Source organism: Coregonus clupeaformis, unplaced genomic scaffold (genome assembly GCF_020615455.1).
Source record: "Coregonus clupeaformis isolate EN_2021a unplaced genomic scaffold, ASM2061545v1 scaf0675, whole genome shotgun sequence".
Classification (NCBI taxonomy): Eukaryota; Metazoa; Chordata; class Actinopteri; order Salmoniformes; family Salmonidae; genus Coregonus; species Coregonus clupeaformis.
Window position 1 is genome coordinate 76,279 of NW_025534130.1, and position 18,230 is coordinate 94,508.

At 43.2% G+C, this 18,230-nt stretch overlaps 1 protein-coding gene across 1 annotated transcript in view; it reads left to right on the plus strand.

Annotated features, from left to right (window-relative positions):
* The window catches only part of LOC121563972 (bone morphogenetic protein receptor type-2-like), a gene marked incomplete at its 5' end in the record, with an annotated part of 33,510 nt that extends 25,320 nt beyond the window's left edge, over positions 1–8,190 (plus strand). The window contains 2 exons of the mRNA XM_045216312.1: positions 5,187–6,433; positions 7,170–8,190. Coding sequence (XP_045072247.1) covers positions 5,187–6,433; positions 7,170–7,384 — 1,462 coding nt within the window. The remainder of the gene's footprint in view (positions 1–5,186; positions 6,434–7,169) is intronic.
* Positions 8,191–18,230: the final 10,040 nt, after the last annotated feature.

Sequence of the window (18,230 nt, forward strand, 5' to 3'; positions counted from 1 at the left end):
CACACACTATACACACACTATATACACACACTATATACACACACTATATACACACACTATATACACACTATACACACACTATATACACACACTATATACACACACTATATACACACACTATATACACACACTATATACACACACTATATACACACTATACACACACTATATACACACACTATATACACACACTATATACACACACTATATACACACACTATATACACACACTATATACACACACTATACACACACTATATACACACACTATATACACACACTATATACACACACTATATACACACACTATATACACACACTATATACACACACTATATACACACACTATATACACACACTATATACACACTATATACACACACTATATACACACACTATATACACACACTATACACACACACTATATACACACACTATATACACACACTATATACACACACTATATACACACACTATATACACACACTATATACACACTATATACACACACTATATACAATACACACACTATACACACACTATATACACACACTATATACACACACTATATACACACACTATATACACACTATATACACACACTATATACACACACTATATACACACACTATATACACACACTATATACACACTATACACACTATATACACACACTATATACACACACTATATCACACACTATATACACACACTATATACACACACTATATACACACACTATACACACACTATATACACACACTATATACACACACTATATACACACACTATATACACACACTATATACACACACTATATACACACACTATATACACACACTATATACACACACTATATACACACATATACACACATATATACACACTATATACACACACTATATACACACACTATACACACACTATATACACACACTATATACACACACTATATACACACACTATATACACACACTATATACACACACTATATACACACACTATATACACACACTATATACACACACTATATACACACACTATATACACACACTATATACACACACTATATACACACACTATATACACACTATATACACACACTATATACACACACTATATACACACACTATATACACACACTATATACACACACTATATACACACACTATATACACACACTATATACACACACTATATACACACACTATATACACACACTATACACACACTATATACACACACTATATACACACACTATATACACACACTATATACACACTATATACACACACTATATACACACACTATATACACACACTATATACACACACTATATACACACACTATATACACACACTATATACACACACTATATACACACACTATATACACACACTATATACACACACTATATACACACACTATATACACACACTATATACACACACTATATACACACACTATATACACACACTATATACACAAACTATATACACACACTATATACACACACTATATACACACACTATATACACACACTATATACACACACTATATACACACTATATACACACACTATATACACACACTATATACACACACTATATACACACACTATATACACACACTATATACACACACTATATACACACTATACACACACTATATACACACACTATATACACACACTATATACACACACTATATACACACACTATATACACACACTATATACACACACTATATACACACTATATACACACACTATATACACACACTATATACACACACTATATACACACACTATATACACACTATATACACACACTATATACACACACTATATACACACACTATACACACACTATATACACACACTATATACACACACTATATACACACTATACACACACTATATACACACACTATATACACACACACTATATACACACACTACACACACTATATACACACACTATACACACACTATATACACACACTATATACACACACTATATACACACTATACACACACTATATATACACACTATATACACACACTATATATACACACTATATACACACACTATATACACACACTATACACACACTATATACACACACTATATACACGCACTATATACACACTATACACACACTATATATACACACTATACACACACTATATATACACACTATATACACACACTATACACACACACTATATACACACACTATATACACACACTATATACACACACTATATACACACACTATATACACACTATACACACACTATACACACACTATATACACACACTATATATACACACTATATACACACACTATATATACACACTATACACACACTATACACACACTATATACACACACTATATACACACACTATATACACACACTATATATACACACTATACACACACTATATATACACACTATATACACACACTATACACACACACTATATACACACACCACACACACTATATACACACACTATACACACACTATATACACACACTATATACACACACTATATACACACACTATATACACACACTATATACACACACTATATACACACTATACACACACTATACACACACTATATACACACACTATATATACACACTATATACACACACTATATATACACACTATACACACACTATACACACACTATATACACACACTATATACACACACTATATACACACACATATATACACACTATACACACACTATATACACACACTATATACACACACTATACACACACACTATATACACACACTACACACACTATATACACACACTATACACACACTATATACACACACTATATACACACACTATATACACACTATATACACACTATATACACACACTATATACACACACTATATACACACACTATATACACACACTATACACACACTATATACACACACTATATACACACACTATATACACACTATACACACACTATATACACACACTATATACACACACACTATATACACACACTACACACACTATATACACACACTATACACACACTATATACACACACTATACACACACTATATACACACACTATATACACACACTATATACACACACTATATACACACGCTATACACACGCTATACACACACTATATACACACACTATATACACACACTATATACACACACTATATACACACACTATATACACACACTATATACACACTATATACACACACTATATACACACACTATATACACACACTATATACACACACTATATACACACACTATACACACACTATATACACACACTATATACACACACTATATACACACTATATACACACACTATATACACACACTATATACACACACTATATACACACACTATATACACACACTATATACACACACTATATACACACACTATATACACACACTATATACACACTATATACACACACTATATACACACACTATATACACACACTATATACACACACTATATACACACACTATATACACACACTATATACACACACTATATACACACACTATATACACACACTATATACACACACTATATACACACTATATACACACACTATATACACACACTATATACACACACTATATAACACACTATATACACACTATATACACACACTATATACACACACTATATAACACACTATATACACACACTATATACACACACTATATACACACACTATATACACACTATATACACACACTATATACACACACTATATACACACACTATATACACACACTATATACACACACTATATACACACTATATACACACACTATATACACACACTATATACACACACTATATACACACACTATATACACACACTATATACACACACTATATACACACACTATATACACACTATATACACACACTATATACACACACTATATACACACACTATATACACACACTATATACACACATATACACACACTATATACACACACTATATACACAAACACTATATACACACACTATATACACACACTATATACACACACTATATACACACACTATATACACACTATATACACACACTATATACACACACTATATACACACACACTATATACACACATATACACACACTATATACACACTATATACACACACTATATACACACACTATATACACACACTATATACACACTATATACACACACTATATACACACACTATATACACACACTATATACACACACTATATACACACACTATATACACACACTATATACACACACTATATACACACACTATATACACACACTATATACACACACTATATACACACACTATATACACACACTATATACACACTATATACACACACTATATACACACACTATATACACACACTATATACACACACTATATACACACACTATATACACACACTATATACACACACTATATACACACACTATATACACACACGATATACACACACTATATACACACACTATATACACACACTATATACACACACTATATACACACACTATATACACACACTATATACACACACTATATACACACACTATATACACACTATACACACACTATATACACACACTATATACACACACTATATACACACACTATATACACACACTATATACACACACTATATACACACACTATATACACACACTATATACACACACTATATACACACACTATATACACACACTATATACACACACTATACACACACACTATATACACACACTATATACACACACTATATACACACACTATACACACACACTATACACACACACACCCTAACCGTACACTCATTCCTACTAGAACCAGCTGCACCGCACAACGAGACGTACACACACTACACACACACACACACACACACACACACACACACACACACACACTACACACACACACACACACACTACACACACACACACACACACTACACACACACACACACACACTACACACTCACACACACACACACACACACACACATACACACACACACACACACACACACACACTACACACACACCCCTTCTAGTCCTCCTTGGTGGTAAATGCATGTTTTGTCGTTAACGTGTCTGTGGTCCCAACAGAAACCGCATGGTGCCAAAGTCCGGCCCTGACCCCGCCTCTTCCTTCATCGAGGAGCAGGAAGGCATGGCTAAGAACACACAGGGCGACGCCTCCTCCGCTGTGAGTGGCCGGACGAGAGATGGAGGTGTGGCGGGAGAAAGGAACAGGAACTCTATAAACTACGAGCGCCAGCAGGCGTCTCACGCCCGTCTCCCCGGCAACCCCGAGGGAGGAAGCCCCTCCGCTGGAACCTCCACCTCCGCCCTCACCACCATGACCTTCATCTCAGAGTCCAGCCAGGGTCACGACCCCAACCCTAACCTCCACCTGACCCTGACCCAGGAGGACCTGGAGACCACCAAGCTGGACCCCAGGGAGGTGGATAAGAACCTGAAGGAGAGTTCGGATGAGAACCTGATGGAACACAGCCAGAAACAGTTCTGTTCTCCGGACCTGCTGAGCCCCGCCTCCTCCTCCCTGCTCTTCCCTTTCATCAAGATGGCTGCCGAGGCACCTCCCCCCGCCGTGTTCCCTCTCCCCAAGCAGCAGAACCTCCCCAAACGACCCTCCAGCCTGCCGCTCCGCACCAAGCCGACCAAGAAAGACTCATCCTCTCTGAGGTTTAAGTTCGGTCGCCATGGCAAGTCCAACCTACGACAGGTAGAGGGCGGAGCTAAGACCAACGGTGTGTCAAACGTCACCGCCATCTCCGAGCCCCACCGGGTCAGCGCCGTCAACAACCTGCTGGTCCTACGGGACCGCTCTGTGAACGGGCACGCGACCGGGTCCTTGCCAGCAGGGGGCGCCAGCAGCAAGGTGGGGCTCACACTAACTCAGAGCACTAACACTAATGCTAACCCCCGGAGCTCTGAGGACGGCCAGCAGGGTCTGATCACTGCCAGCCCAGACGAACACGAACCCCTGCTGAGCAGAGAGAGAGGACAACCAGATCTCCAGACCTCTAACGCACGGCCCAACAACAACAACAACAACAACAACAACGGACTGGTGCTGGAGGAGGGAGAGGGGGAGAGTGACGGGGGAGGAGAGGAAGAGGAGGAGGGAGCAGGAGGAAGTACCAGTGGAGAGACCCCCTGCCCCCTGGGGGAGAGCTCTGTGTCTGGTTCCTTGTCTGGATCTGGCCCAAACCCCAACCCTGTCTCCATGAGAGGTGAAGCCCTGCTCAGGCAGCCTAAAGGAGGCCGGAGGCCGGAGAGACCCAACTCCCTGGACCTGTCCTTCACCACCAGAGACCTGGTCTCACTGGGTGAGCAGAGCACCCTCTCAGACCCTAACCCTCACAGCCTGACCCTAACCCTCACAGCCTTACCCTAACCCTCACAGCCTTCCCCCTCACAACCCTAACCCTCACAGCCTTACCCTAACCCTCACAGCCTGACCCTAACCCTCACAGCCTTCCCCCTCACAACCCTAACCCTCACAGCCTGACCCTAACCCTCACAGCCTGACCCTAACCCTCACAGCCTGACCCTAACCCTCACAGCCTGACCCTAACCCTCACAGCCTGACCCTAACCCTCACATCCTTCCCCCTCACAACCCTAACCCTCACAGCCTGACCCTAACCCTCACAGCCTGACCCTAACCCTCACAGCCTGACCCTAACCCTCACAGCCAGACCCTAACCCTCACAGCCTGACCCTAACCCTCACAGCCTGACCCTAACCCTCACAGCCTTCCCCTCACAACCCTAACCCTCACAGCCTGACCCTAACCCTCACAGCCTGACCCTAACCCTCACAGCCTGACCCTAACCCTCACAGCCTGACCCTAACCCTCACAGCCTGACCCTAACCCTCACAGCCTGACCCTAACCCTCACAGCCTGACCCTAACCCTCACAGCCTTCCCCCTCACAACCCTAACCCTCACAGCCTGACCCTAACCCTCACAGCCTGACCCTAACCCTCACAGCCTGACCCTAACCCTCACAGCCTGACCCTAACCCTCACAGCCTGACCCTAACCCTGTGTTTGTGTTCCAGGGGAGGTCTTGGTCCAGAACCAGGGAACAGGGGAGAAGATTAAGAAGCGTGTGAAGACTCCGTACTCCCTGAAGCGCTGGCGACCCGCCACCTGGGTCATCTCCACAGATACCATGGGGTCAGAGGTGAATAACAACAGGGGTGAAGGTCAGGCCCGGCCCAAGTCCAGCTCAGCTGTCTATCTGACCTCTGAACCCAGCGACACCCGCGTCTGAACTCTGACCTTCAGAGGGACAACACAGACAGTAGTGTTGTTATGACAACAGACAGTACAGTGTTTCCTGGGGAACAGCAGGAGGAAGCTACACAGAGTGTTGTAACAGCAGTTGGTTGTGTCCAGTCCAGTTTCTGTCTCTCGCTTTGTGTCTTTTGATGACATTGCTTTAAATTGAATCCAGCTATGCAGCAGTCGCTTCCTTGTGGTTTAGTGGTTTATAATCAGGTTTGGTTGGCTTCTCAATCTGTGACCATGAGGAAGGCAGGTCTGGAAACAGGTGTTCTGTCTTTCAGCACCATAAGGGGTTTGCTCCAGAAATGACTAGCTACGGTCTTAAAGACTGAATTATCCACTTTCACCAGTTTTTCATGCTATGTTCATTTGTATATTTGATTATGTATCCCTTTTTTGTATCATAATTAAAATTGTGCAATAGGATATACAGTGGGGAGAACGATATGGATATGGATATGTATCTCCCCACTGTAGCTTTTAGGTGCTTTGTTATGTTTTTAACACTTCCATTGTTTTCTTGTTTCATTTTTTAAAATGTAATCTCTGTGTTGCACTTATATATGGACAAAATCTCAATCTTTTATTCAGTCCGTAAACACTCTATCGGACAACAACCCTCTCCTTAAATCAAACAGCTGAAGGACGACCCAGAGTTGGAATGTTAGTGGGACTGGGGGGACTACAATCACCAGACAGGACTGGGACTACAATCACCAGACAGGACTGGGACTACAATCACCAGACAGGACTGGGGGGACTACAATCACCAGACAGGACTGGGACTACAATCACCAGACAGGACTGGGACTACAATCACCAGACAGGACTGGGGGGACTACAATCACCAGACAGGACTGGGACTACAATCACCAGACAGGACTGGGGGGACTACAATCACCAGACAGGACTGGGACTACAATCACCAGACAGGACTGGGACTACAATCACCAGACAGGACTGGGACTACAATCACCAGACAGGACTGGGACTACAATCACCAGACAGGACTGGGGGGACTACAATCACCAGACAGGACTGGGACTACAATCACCAGACAGGACTGGGACTACAATCACCAGACAGGACTGGGACTACAATCACCAGACAGGACTGGGACTACAATCACCAGACAGGACTGGGGGACTACAATCACCAGACAGGACTGGGACTACAATCACCAGACAGGACTGGGACTACAATCACCAGACAGGACTGGGGGACTACAATCACCAGACAGGACTGGGGGGACTACAATCACCAGACAGGACTGGGGGGACTACAATCACCAGACAGGACTGGGACTACAATCACCAGACAGGACTGGGACTACAATCACCAGACAGGACTGGGACTACAATCACCAGACAGGACTGGGGGGACTACAATCACCAGACAGGACTGGGGGACTACAATCACCAGACAGGACTGGGACTACAATCACCACACAGGACTGGGACTACAATCACCAGACAGGACTGGGGGACTACAATCACCAGACAGGACTGGGGGACTACAATCACCAGACAGGACTGGGACTACAATCACCAGACAGGACTGGGGGACTACAATCACCAGACAGGACTGGGACTACAATCACCAGACAGGACTGGGGGGACTACAATCACCAGACAGGACTGGGACTACAATCACCAGACAGGACTGGGGGGACTACAATCACCAGACAGGACTGGGGGACTATAATCACCAGACAGGACTGGGGGGGACTACAATCACCAGACAGGATTGGGGGGACTACAATCACCAGACAGGACTGGGACTACAATCACCAGACAGGACTGGGACTACAATCACCAGACAGGACTGGGGGACTACAATCACCAGACAGGATTGGGGGACTACAATCACCAGACAGGACTGGGACTACAATCACCAGACAGGACTGGGACTACAATCACCAGACAGGACTGGGGGGACTACAATCACCAGACAGGACTGGGGGACTACAATCACCAGACAGGACTGGGACTACAATCACCAGACAGGACTGGGACTACAATCACCAGACAGGACTGGGGGGACTACAATCACCAGACAGGACTGGGGGACTACAATCACCAGACAGGACTGGGACTACAATCACCAGACAGGACTGGGGGGACTACAATCACCAGACAGGACTGGGGGACTACAATCACCAGACAGGACTGGGACTACAATCACCAGACAGGACTGGGGGGACTACAATCACCAGACAGGACTGGGGGGACTACAATCACCAGACAGGACTGGGGGGGACTACAATCACCAGACAGGACTGGGGGACTACAATCACCAGACAGGACTGGGGGGACTACAATCACCAGACAGGACTGGGGGACTACAATCACCAGACAGGACTGGGGGGACTACAATCACCAGACAGGACTGGGACTACAATCACCAGACAGGACTGGGACTACAATCACCAGACAGGACTGGGGGGACTACAATCACCAGACAGGACTGGGGGGACTACAATCACCAGACAGGACTGGGACTACAATCACCAGACAGGACTGGGACTACAATCACCAGACAGGACTGGGGGGACTACAATCACCAGACAGGACTGGGGGGACTACAATCACCAGACAGGACTGGGGGACTACAATCACCAGACAGGACTGGGGGACTACAATCACCAGACAGGACTGGGGGACTACAATCACCAGACAGGACTGGGGGGACTACAATCACCAGACAGGACTGGGGGACTACAATCACCAGACAGGACTGGGGGACTACAATCACCAGACAGGACTGGGACTACAATCACCAGACAGGACTGGGGGACTACAATCACCAGACAGGACTGGGGGACTACAATCACCAGACAGGACTGGGACTACAATCACCAGACAGGACTGGGACTACAATCACCAGACAGGACTGGGACTACAATCACCAGACAGGACTGGGACTACAATCACCAGACAGGACTGGGGGGGACTACAATCGCCAGACAGGACTGGGGGGACTACAATCACCAGACAGGACTGGGGGGACTACAATCACCAGACAGGACTGGGGGACTACAATCACCAGACAGTACTGGGACTACAATCACCAGACAGGACTGGGACTACAATCACCAGACAGGACTGGGGGGGACTACAATCGCCAGACAGGACTGGGGGGACTACAATCACCAGACAGGACTGGGGGACTACAATCACCAGACAGGACTGGGGGACTACAATCACTAGACAGGACTGGGACTACAATCACCAGACAGGACTGGGACTACAATCGCCAGACAGGACTGGGGGGACTACAATCACCAGACAGGACTGGGAGGACTACAATCACCAGAGAATACTAGGATTCTGGGACTGAAATCACCAGAGAACACTGGGGTTCTGAGACTGAAATCACCAGAGAACACTGGGGTTCTGGGACTGAAATCACAAGTGAACACTGGGGTTCTGGGACTACAATCACCAGAGAACACTGGGGTTTTGGGACTACAATCACCAGAGAACACTGGGGTTCTGGGACTACAATCACCAGAGAACACTGGGGTTTTGGGACTACAATCACCAGAGAACACTGGGGTTTTGGGACTTCAATCACCAGAGAACACTGGGGTTCTGGGACTACAATCACCAGAGAACACTGGGGTTTTGGGACTACAATCACCAGAGAACACTAGGGTTTTGGGACTACAATCACCAGAGAACACTGGGGTTCTGGGATTACATCAAGAGAAGCAGGATGCATCTGTTCAGAAACGGACAAACAGCAACAACAACACCTCACTGTGAACTGTCTTTCAACAGAGAAACTCAGATTCCCACAATTCTGTCTGCTTGGAATTCAACTCGGTCTTTTAAAGCTAACCTTCTGAAGCATGCTGGAACCGTTTACCCTGTCTTGTGAATCTTTACCATGTGGACTGTGGATGTGTTCTTGTGTGTGTGCGACGTGTGTGTGCGTTTGCGAGTGTGTGTGTGTGTGTGTGTCTGCGTATTGCAGCTACATGTAAGCAAGTGGATGCAGTGTGCAGTGGGTCTAGACCATGCAGGGGACTGTCTGTTTCAGTGCTGCTTCAGAGAGGATCAAATTAGCTTTCTGTTTTGGTATCTGTCATTTATATGAGAAATATATGTATGTGTATTGCAACAAAAAAAACTGACATATGCTCTGTTGGGGTTAACTCTGACCTCTGCTCTGTTGGGGTTAACTCTGACCTCTGCTCTGTTGGGGTTAACTCTGACCTCTGCTCTGTTGGGGTTAACTCTGACCTCTGCTCTGTTGGGGTTAACTCTGACCTCTGCTATGTTGGGGTTAACTCTGACCTCTGCTCTGTTGGGGTTAACTCTGACCTCTGCTCTGTTGGGGTTAACTCTGACCTCTGCTCTGTTGGGGTTAACTCTGACCTCTGCTATGTTGGGGTTAACTCTGACCTCTGCTCTGTTGGGGTTAACTCTGACCTCTGCTCTGTTGGGGTTAACTCTGACCTCTGCTCTGTTGGGGTTAACTCTGACCTCTGCTCTGTTGGGGTTAACTCTGACCTCTGCTATGTTGGGGTTAACTCTGACCTCTGCTCTGTTAGGGTTAACTCTGACCTCTGCTATGTTGGGGTTAACTCTGACCTCTGCTCTGTTGGGGTTAACTCTGACCTCTGCTCTGTTGGGGTTAACTCTGACCTCTGCTCTGTTGGGGTTAACTCTGACCTCTGCTCTGTTGGGGTTAACTCTGACCTCTGCTCTGTTGGGGTTAACTCTGACCTCTGCTCTGTTGGGTTAACTCTGACCTCTGCTATGTTGGGGTTAACTCTGACCTCTGCTCTGTTGGGGTTAACTCTGACCTCTGCTCTGTTAGGGTTAACTCTGACCTCTGCTATGTTGGGGTTAACTCTGACCTCTGCTATGTTGGGGTTAACTCTGACCTCTGCTCTGTTAGGGTTAACTCTGACCTCTGCTCTGTTGGGGTTAACTCTGACCTCTGCTCTGTTGGGGTTAACTCTGACCTCTGCTATGTTGGGGTTAACTCTGACCTCTGCTATGTTGGGGTTAACTCTGACCTCTGCTCTGTTGGGGTTAACTCTGACCTCTGCTCTGTTGGGGTTAACTCTGACCTCTGCTCTGTTGGGGTTAACTCTGACCTCTGCTATGTTGGGGTTAACTCTGACCTCTGCTCTGTTGGGGTTAACTCTGACCTCTGCTCTGTTGGGGTTAACTCTGACCTCTGCTCTGTTGGGGTTAACTCTGACCTCTGCTATGTTGGGGTTAACTCTGACCTCTGCTCTGTTAGGGTTAACTCTGACCTCTGCTATGTTATCCTGATGAACACTACAGGTTTGACACAAAACAATAAAAATCAAAAAAATGAATAAAGGCACAGTGGTGTAGTTATTAAGAACTCAGGGTTAGGGTTAGGTAATAAATGTATAAAAGCACAGTGGTGTAGTTATTAAGAACTCAGGGTTAGGGTTAGGGTTAGGTAATAAATGTATAAAAGCACAGTGGTGTAGTTATTAAGAACTCAGGGTTAGGGTTAGGTAATAAATGTATAAAAGCACAGTGGTGTAGTTATTAAGAACTCAGGGTTAGGGTTAGGGTTAGGTAATAAATGTATAAAAGCACAGTGGTGTAGTTATTAAGAACTCAGGGTTAGGGTTAGGTAATAAATGTATAAAAGCACAGTGGTGTAGTTATTAAGAACTCAGGGTTAGGGTTAGGTAATAAATGTATAAAAGCACAGTGGTGTAGTTATTAAGAACTTAGGGTTAGGGTTAGGTAATAAATGTATAAAAGCACAGTGGTGTAGTTATTAAGAACTCAGGGTCAGGGTTAGGTAATAAATGTATAAAAGCACAGTGGTGTAGTTATTAAGAACTCAGGGTTAGGGTTAGGGTTAGGTAATAAATGTATAAAAGCACAGTGGTGTAGTTATTAAGAACTCAGGGTTAGGGTTAGGTAATAAATGTATAAAAGCACAGTGGTGTAGTTATTAAGAACTCAGGGTTAGGGTTAGGGTTAGGTAATAAATGTATAAAAGCACAGTGGTGTAGTTATTAAGAACTCAGGGTTAGGGTTAGGTAATAAATGTATAAAAGCACAGTGGTGTAGTTATTAAGAACTCAGGGTTAGGGTTAGGTAATAAATGTATAAAAGCACAGTGGTGTAGTTATTAAGAACTTAGGGTTAGGGTTAGGTAATAAATGTATAAAAGCACAGTGGTGTAGTTATTAAGAACTCAGGGTTAGGGTTAGGTAATAAATGTATAAAAGCACAGTGGTGTAGTTATTAAGAACTCAGGGTTAGGGTTAGGTAATAAATGTATAAAAGCACAGTGGTGTAGTTATTAAGAACTCAGGGTTAGGGTTAGGTAATAAATGTATAAAAGCACAGTGGTGTAGTTATTAAGAACTCAGGGTTAGGGTTAGGGTTAGGTAATAAATGTATAAAAGCACAGTGGTGTAGTTATTAAGAACTCAGGGTTAGGGTTAGGTAATAAATGTATAAAAGCACAGTGGTGTAGTTATTAAGAACTCAGGGTTAGGGTTAGGTAATAAATGTATAAAAGCACAGTGGGGTTGTTATTAAGAACTTAGGGTTAGGTAATACATGTATAAAAGCACAGTGGTGTAGTTATTAAGAACTCAGGGTTAGGGTTAGGTAATACATTTATAAAAGCACAGTGGTGTAGTTAAGTTAAGAACTCAGGGTTAGGGTTAGGTAATAAATTTATAAAAGCACAGTGGTGTAGTTATTAAGAACTCAGGGTTAGGTAATAAATGTATAAAAGCACAGTGATGTGGTAAGGGTTAGGTAATAAATGTATAAAATCACAGTGATGTGGTAAGGGTTAGGTAATAAATGTATAGAAGCACAGTGGTGTATTTACGGTTAGGGTCAGGGTTAGGGTTAGGTAATAAATGTATAAAAGCACAGTAGTGTAGTTATTAAGAAATCAGGGTTAGGTAATACATTTGTAAAAGCACAGTGGTGTGGTTAGGGTTAGGTAATAAATGGTAATAAATGAATAAAAGCACAGTGGTGTAGTTACGGTTAAGGTTAGGTAATAAATGCACAGTAGTGTAGTTATTAAGAACTCAGGGTTAGGGTTAGGGTTAGGTAATACATGAATAAAAGCACAGTGGTGTAGTTATTAAGAACTCAGGGTTAGGGTTAGGTAATAAATGTATAAAAGCACAGTGGTTTAGTTATTAAGAATTTTGGGTTAGGGTTAGGTAATACATGTATAAAAGCACAGTGGTGTAGTTACGGTTAGGGTTAGGTAATAAATGTATAAAAGCACAGTGGTGTGGTTAGGGTTAGGGTTAGAAAAACAAAATAATGTATGCACTAACTGTAAGTCGCTCTGGATAAGAGCGTCTGCTAAATGACTAAAAAAATGTAAATGTAAAATGGTTAGGGTTAGGTAATAAATGTATAAAAGCACAGTGGTGTGGTTAGGGTTAGGTAATAAATGTATAAACGCACAGTGGTGTGGTTAGGGTTAAGTAATAAATGTATAAAAGCACAGTAGTATAGTTATTAAGAACTCAGGGTTAGGTAATAAATGGTAATACATGTATAAAAGCACAGTGGTGTGGTCAGGGTTAGGGTTAGGTAATAAATGTATAAAAGCACAGTGGTGTAGTTACGGTTAGGGTCAGGGTTAGGGTTAGGTAATAAATGTGTAAAAGCACAGTAGTGTAGTTATTAAGAACTCAGGGTTAGGTAATAAATGTATAAAAGCACAGTGGTGTGGTTAGGGTTAGGTAATAAATGTATAAAAACACAGTAGTGTAGTTATTAAGAACTCAGGGTTAGGTAATACATGTATAAAAGCACAGCGATGTGGTTAGGGTTAGGTAATAAATGTATAAAAGCAAAGTGGTGTAGTTATTAAGAACTCAGGGTTAGGTAATAAATGTATAAAAGCACAGTGATGTGTTAAGGGTTAGGTAATAAATGTATAATAGCACAGTGGTGTGGTTAGGGTTAGGTAATAAATGTATAAAAGCACAGTAGTGTAGTTATTAAGAACTCAGGGTTAGGTAATAAATGTATAAAAGCACAGTGATGTGGTAAGGGTTAGGTAATAAATGTATAAAATCACAGTGATGTGGTAAGGGTTAGGTAATAAATGTATAAAAGCACAGTAGTGTGGTTATTAAGAACTCACAACTTTATTGCATGTATTTTCTTCTTAAACTACATCTTTAATGAGCCAATTAGCAAATGGTGGTCAGCTAGAATCTGACACCAGAACTGATTAATCAAAATGCCACTTGCTATCTATGCATTTTATAAAGATTCTCCATACCTGGTTGTGCAAAAGGAGAAGGACAAACCGAATGGTGTGGACGTCACTCTGCTGCTGTGTGTCCCCGCACCACGTAACCTAGCGGTTAAGAGCTTGCAAGATGGAAAAATCTGCCGTTCTGCCCTTGAGCAAGGCAGTTAGCCGCAAACAATAACTGCTTCCCGAGCGCCGATGACGTGGATGTCGATTAAGGCAGCCCCCCGCACCTTAAATGCGGAAGACACATTTCAGTTGAATGCATTCAGTTGTGCAACTGATTAGGTTCTCCTTTCCCTTCCCTTCCCCTGTTAGAAGATGATTAGGTATCTCCTTTCCCTTCCCTTCCCCTGTTAGAAGATGATTAGGTTCTCCTTTCCCTTCCCTTCCCCTGTTAGAAGATGATTAGGTTCTCCTTTCCCTTCCCCTGTTAGAAGATGATTAGGTTCTCCTTTCCCTTCCCTTCCCCTGTTAGAAGATGATTAGGTTCTCCTTTCCCTTCCCTTCCCCTGTTAGAAGATGATTAGGTTCTCCTTTCCCTTCCCTTCCCCTGTTAGAAGATGATTAGGTTCTCCTTTCCCTTCCCCTGTTAGAAGATGATTAGGTTCTCCTTTCCCTTCCCTTCCCATGTTAGAAGATGATTAGGTATCTCCTTTCCCTTCCCTTCCCCTGTTAGAAGATGATTAGGTTCTCCTTTCCCTTCCCTTCCCCTGTTAGAAGATGATTAGGTATCTCCTTTCCCTTCCCTTCCCCTGTTAGAAGATGATTAGGTTCTCCTTTCCCTTCCCTTCCCCTGTTAGAAGATGATTAGGTTCTCCTTTCCCTTCCCCTGTTAGAAGATGATTAGGTTCTCCTTTCCCTTCCCTTCCCCTGTTAGAAGATGATTAGGTTCTCCTTTCCCTTCCCTTCCCCTGTTAGAAGATGATTAGGTATCTCCTTTCCCTTCCCTTCCCCTGTTAGAAGATGATTAGGTTCTCCTTTCCCTTCCCTTCCCCTGTTAGAAGATGATTAGGTTCTCCTTTCCCTTCCCCTGTTAGAAGATGATTAGGTTCTCCTTTCCCTTCCCTTCCCCTGTTAGAAGATGATTAGGTTCTCCTTTCCCTTCCCTTCCCCTGTTAGAAGATGATTAGGTTCTCCTTTCCCTTCCCTTCCCCTGTTAGAAGATGATTAGGTTCTCCTTTCCCTTCCCTTCCCCTGTTAGAAGATGATTAGGTTCTCCTTTCCCTTCCCTTCCCCTGTTAGAAGATGATTAGGTTCTCCTTTCCCTTCCCTTCCCCTGTTAGAAGATGATTAGGTTCTCCTTTCCCTTCCCTTCCCCTGTTAGAAGATGATTAGGTTCTCCTTTCCCTTCCCTTCCCCTGTTAGAAGATGATTAGGTTCTCCTTTCCCTTCCCTTCCCCTGTTAGAAGATGATTAGGTTCTCCTTTCCCTTCCCTTCCCCTGTTAGAAGATGATTAGGTTCTCCTTTCCCTTCCCTTCCCCTGTTAGAAGATGATTAGGTATCTCCTTTCCCTTCCCTTCCCCTGTTAGAAGATGATTAGGTTCTCCTTTCCCTTCCCTTCCCCTGTTAGAAGATGATTAGGTATCTCCTTTCCCTTCCCTTCCCCTGTTAGAAGATGATTAGGTTCTCCTTTCCCTTCCCTTCCCCTGTTAGAAGATGATTAGGTTCTCCTTTCCCTTCCCTTCCCCTGTTAGAAGATGTTTAGGTTCTCCTTTCCCTTCCCTTCCCCTGTTAGAAGATGATTAGGTATCTCCTTTCCCTTCCCTTCCCCTGTTAGAAGATGATTAGGTTCTCCTTTCCCTTCCCTTCCCCTGTTAGAAGATGATTAGGTTCTCCTTTCCCTTCACTTCCCCTGTTAGAAGATGATTAGGTATCTCCTTTCCCTTCCCTTCCCCTGTTAGAAGATGATTAGGTATCTCCTTTCCCTTCCCTTCCCCTGTTAGAAGATGATTAGGTATCTCCTTTCCCTTCCCTTCCCCTGTTAGAAGATGATTAGGTATCTCCTTTCCCTTCCCTTCCCCTGTTAGAAGATGATTAGGTATCTCCTTTCCCTTCCCTTCCCCTGTTAGAAGATGATTAGGTTCACCTTTCCCTTCCCTTCCCCTGTTAGAAGATGATTAGGTATCTCCTTTCCCTTCCCTTCCCCTGTTAGAAGATGATTAGGTTCTCCTTCCCTTCCCCTGTTAGAAGATGATTAGGTTCTCCTTCCCTTCCCTTCCCCTGTTAGAAGATGATTAGGTATCTCCTTTCCCTTCCCTTCCCCTGTTAGAAGATGATTAGGTTCTCCTTCCCTTCCCTTCCCCTGTTAGAAGATGATTAGGTTCTCCTTCCCTTTCCTTCCCCTGTTAGGTCCTCTGTAGCTCAACTGGTAGAGCACGGCGCTTGAAACGCCAAGGTAGTGGGTTCGAGCCCCGGGACCACCCATACACAAAAATGTATGCATGCATGACTGTAAGTCGCTTTGGATAAAAGCGTCTGCTAAATGGCATATTATTATTATTATATTATTATTATTATTAGGTATCTCCTTTCCCTTAATCGACATCCACGTCATCGGCGCTCGGGACCCATT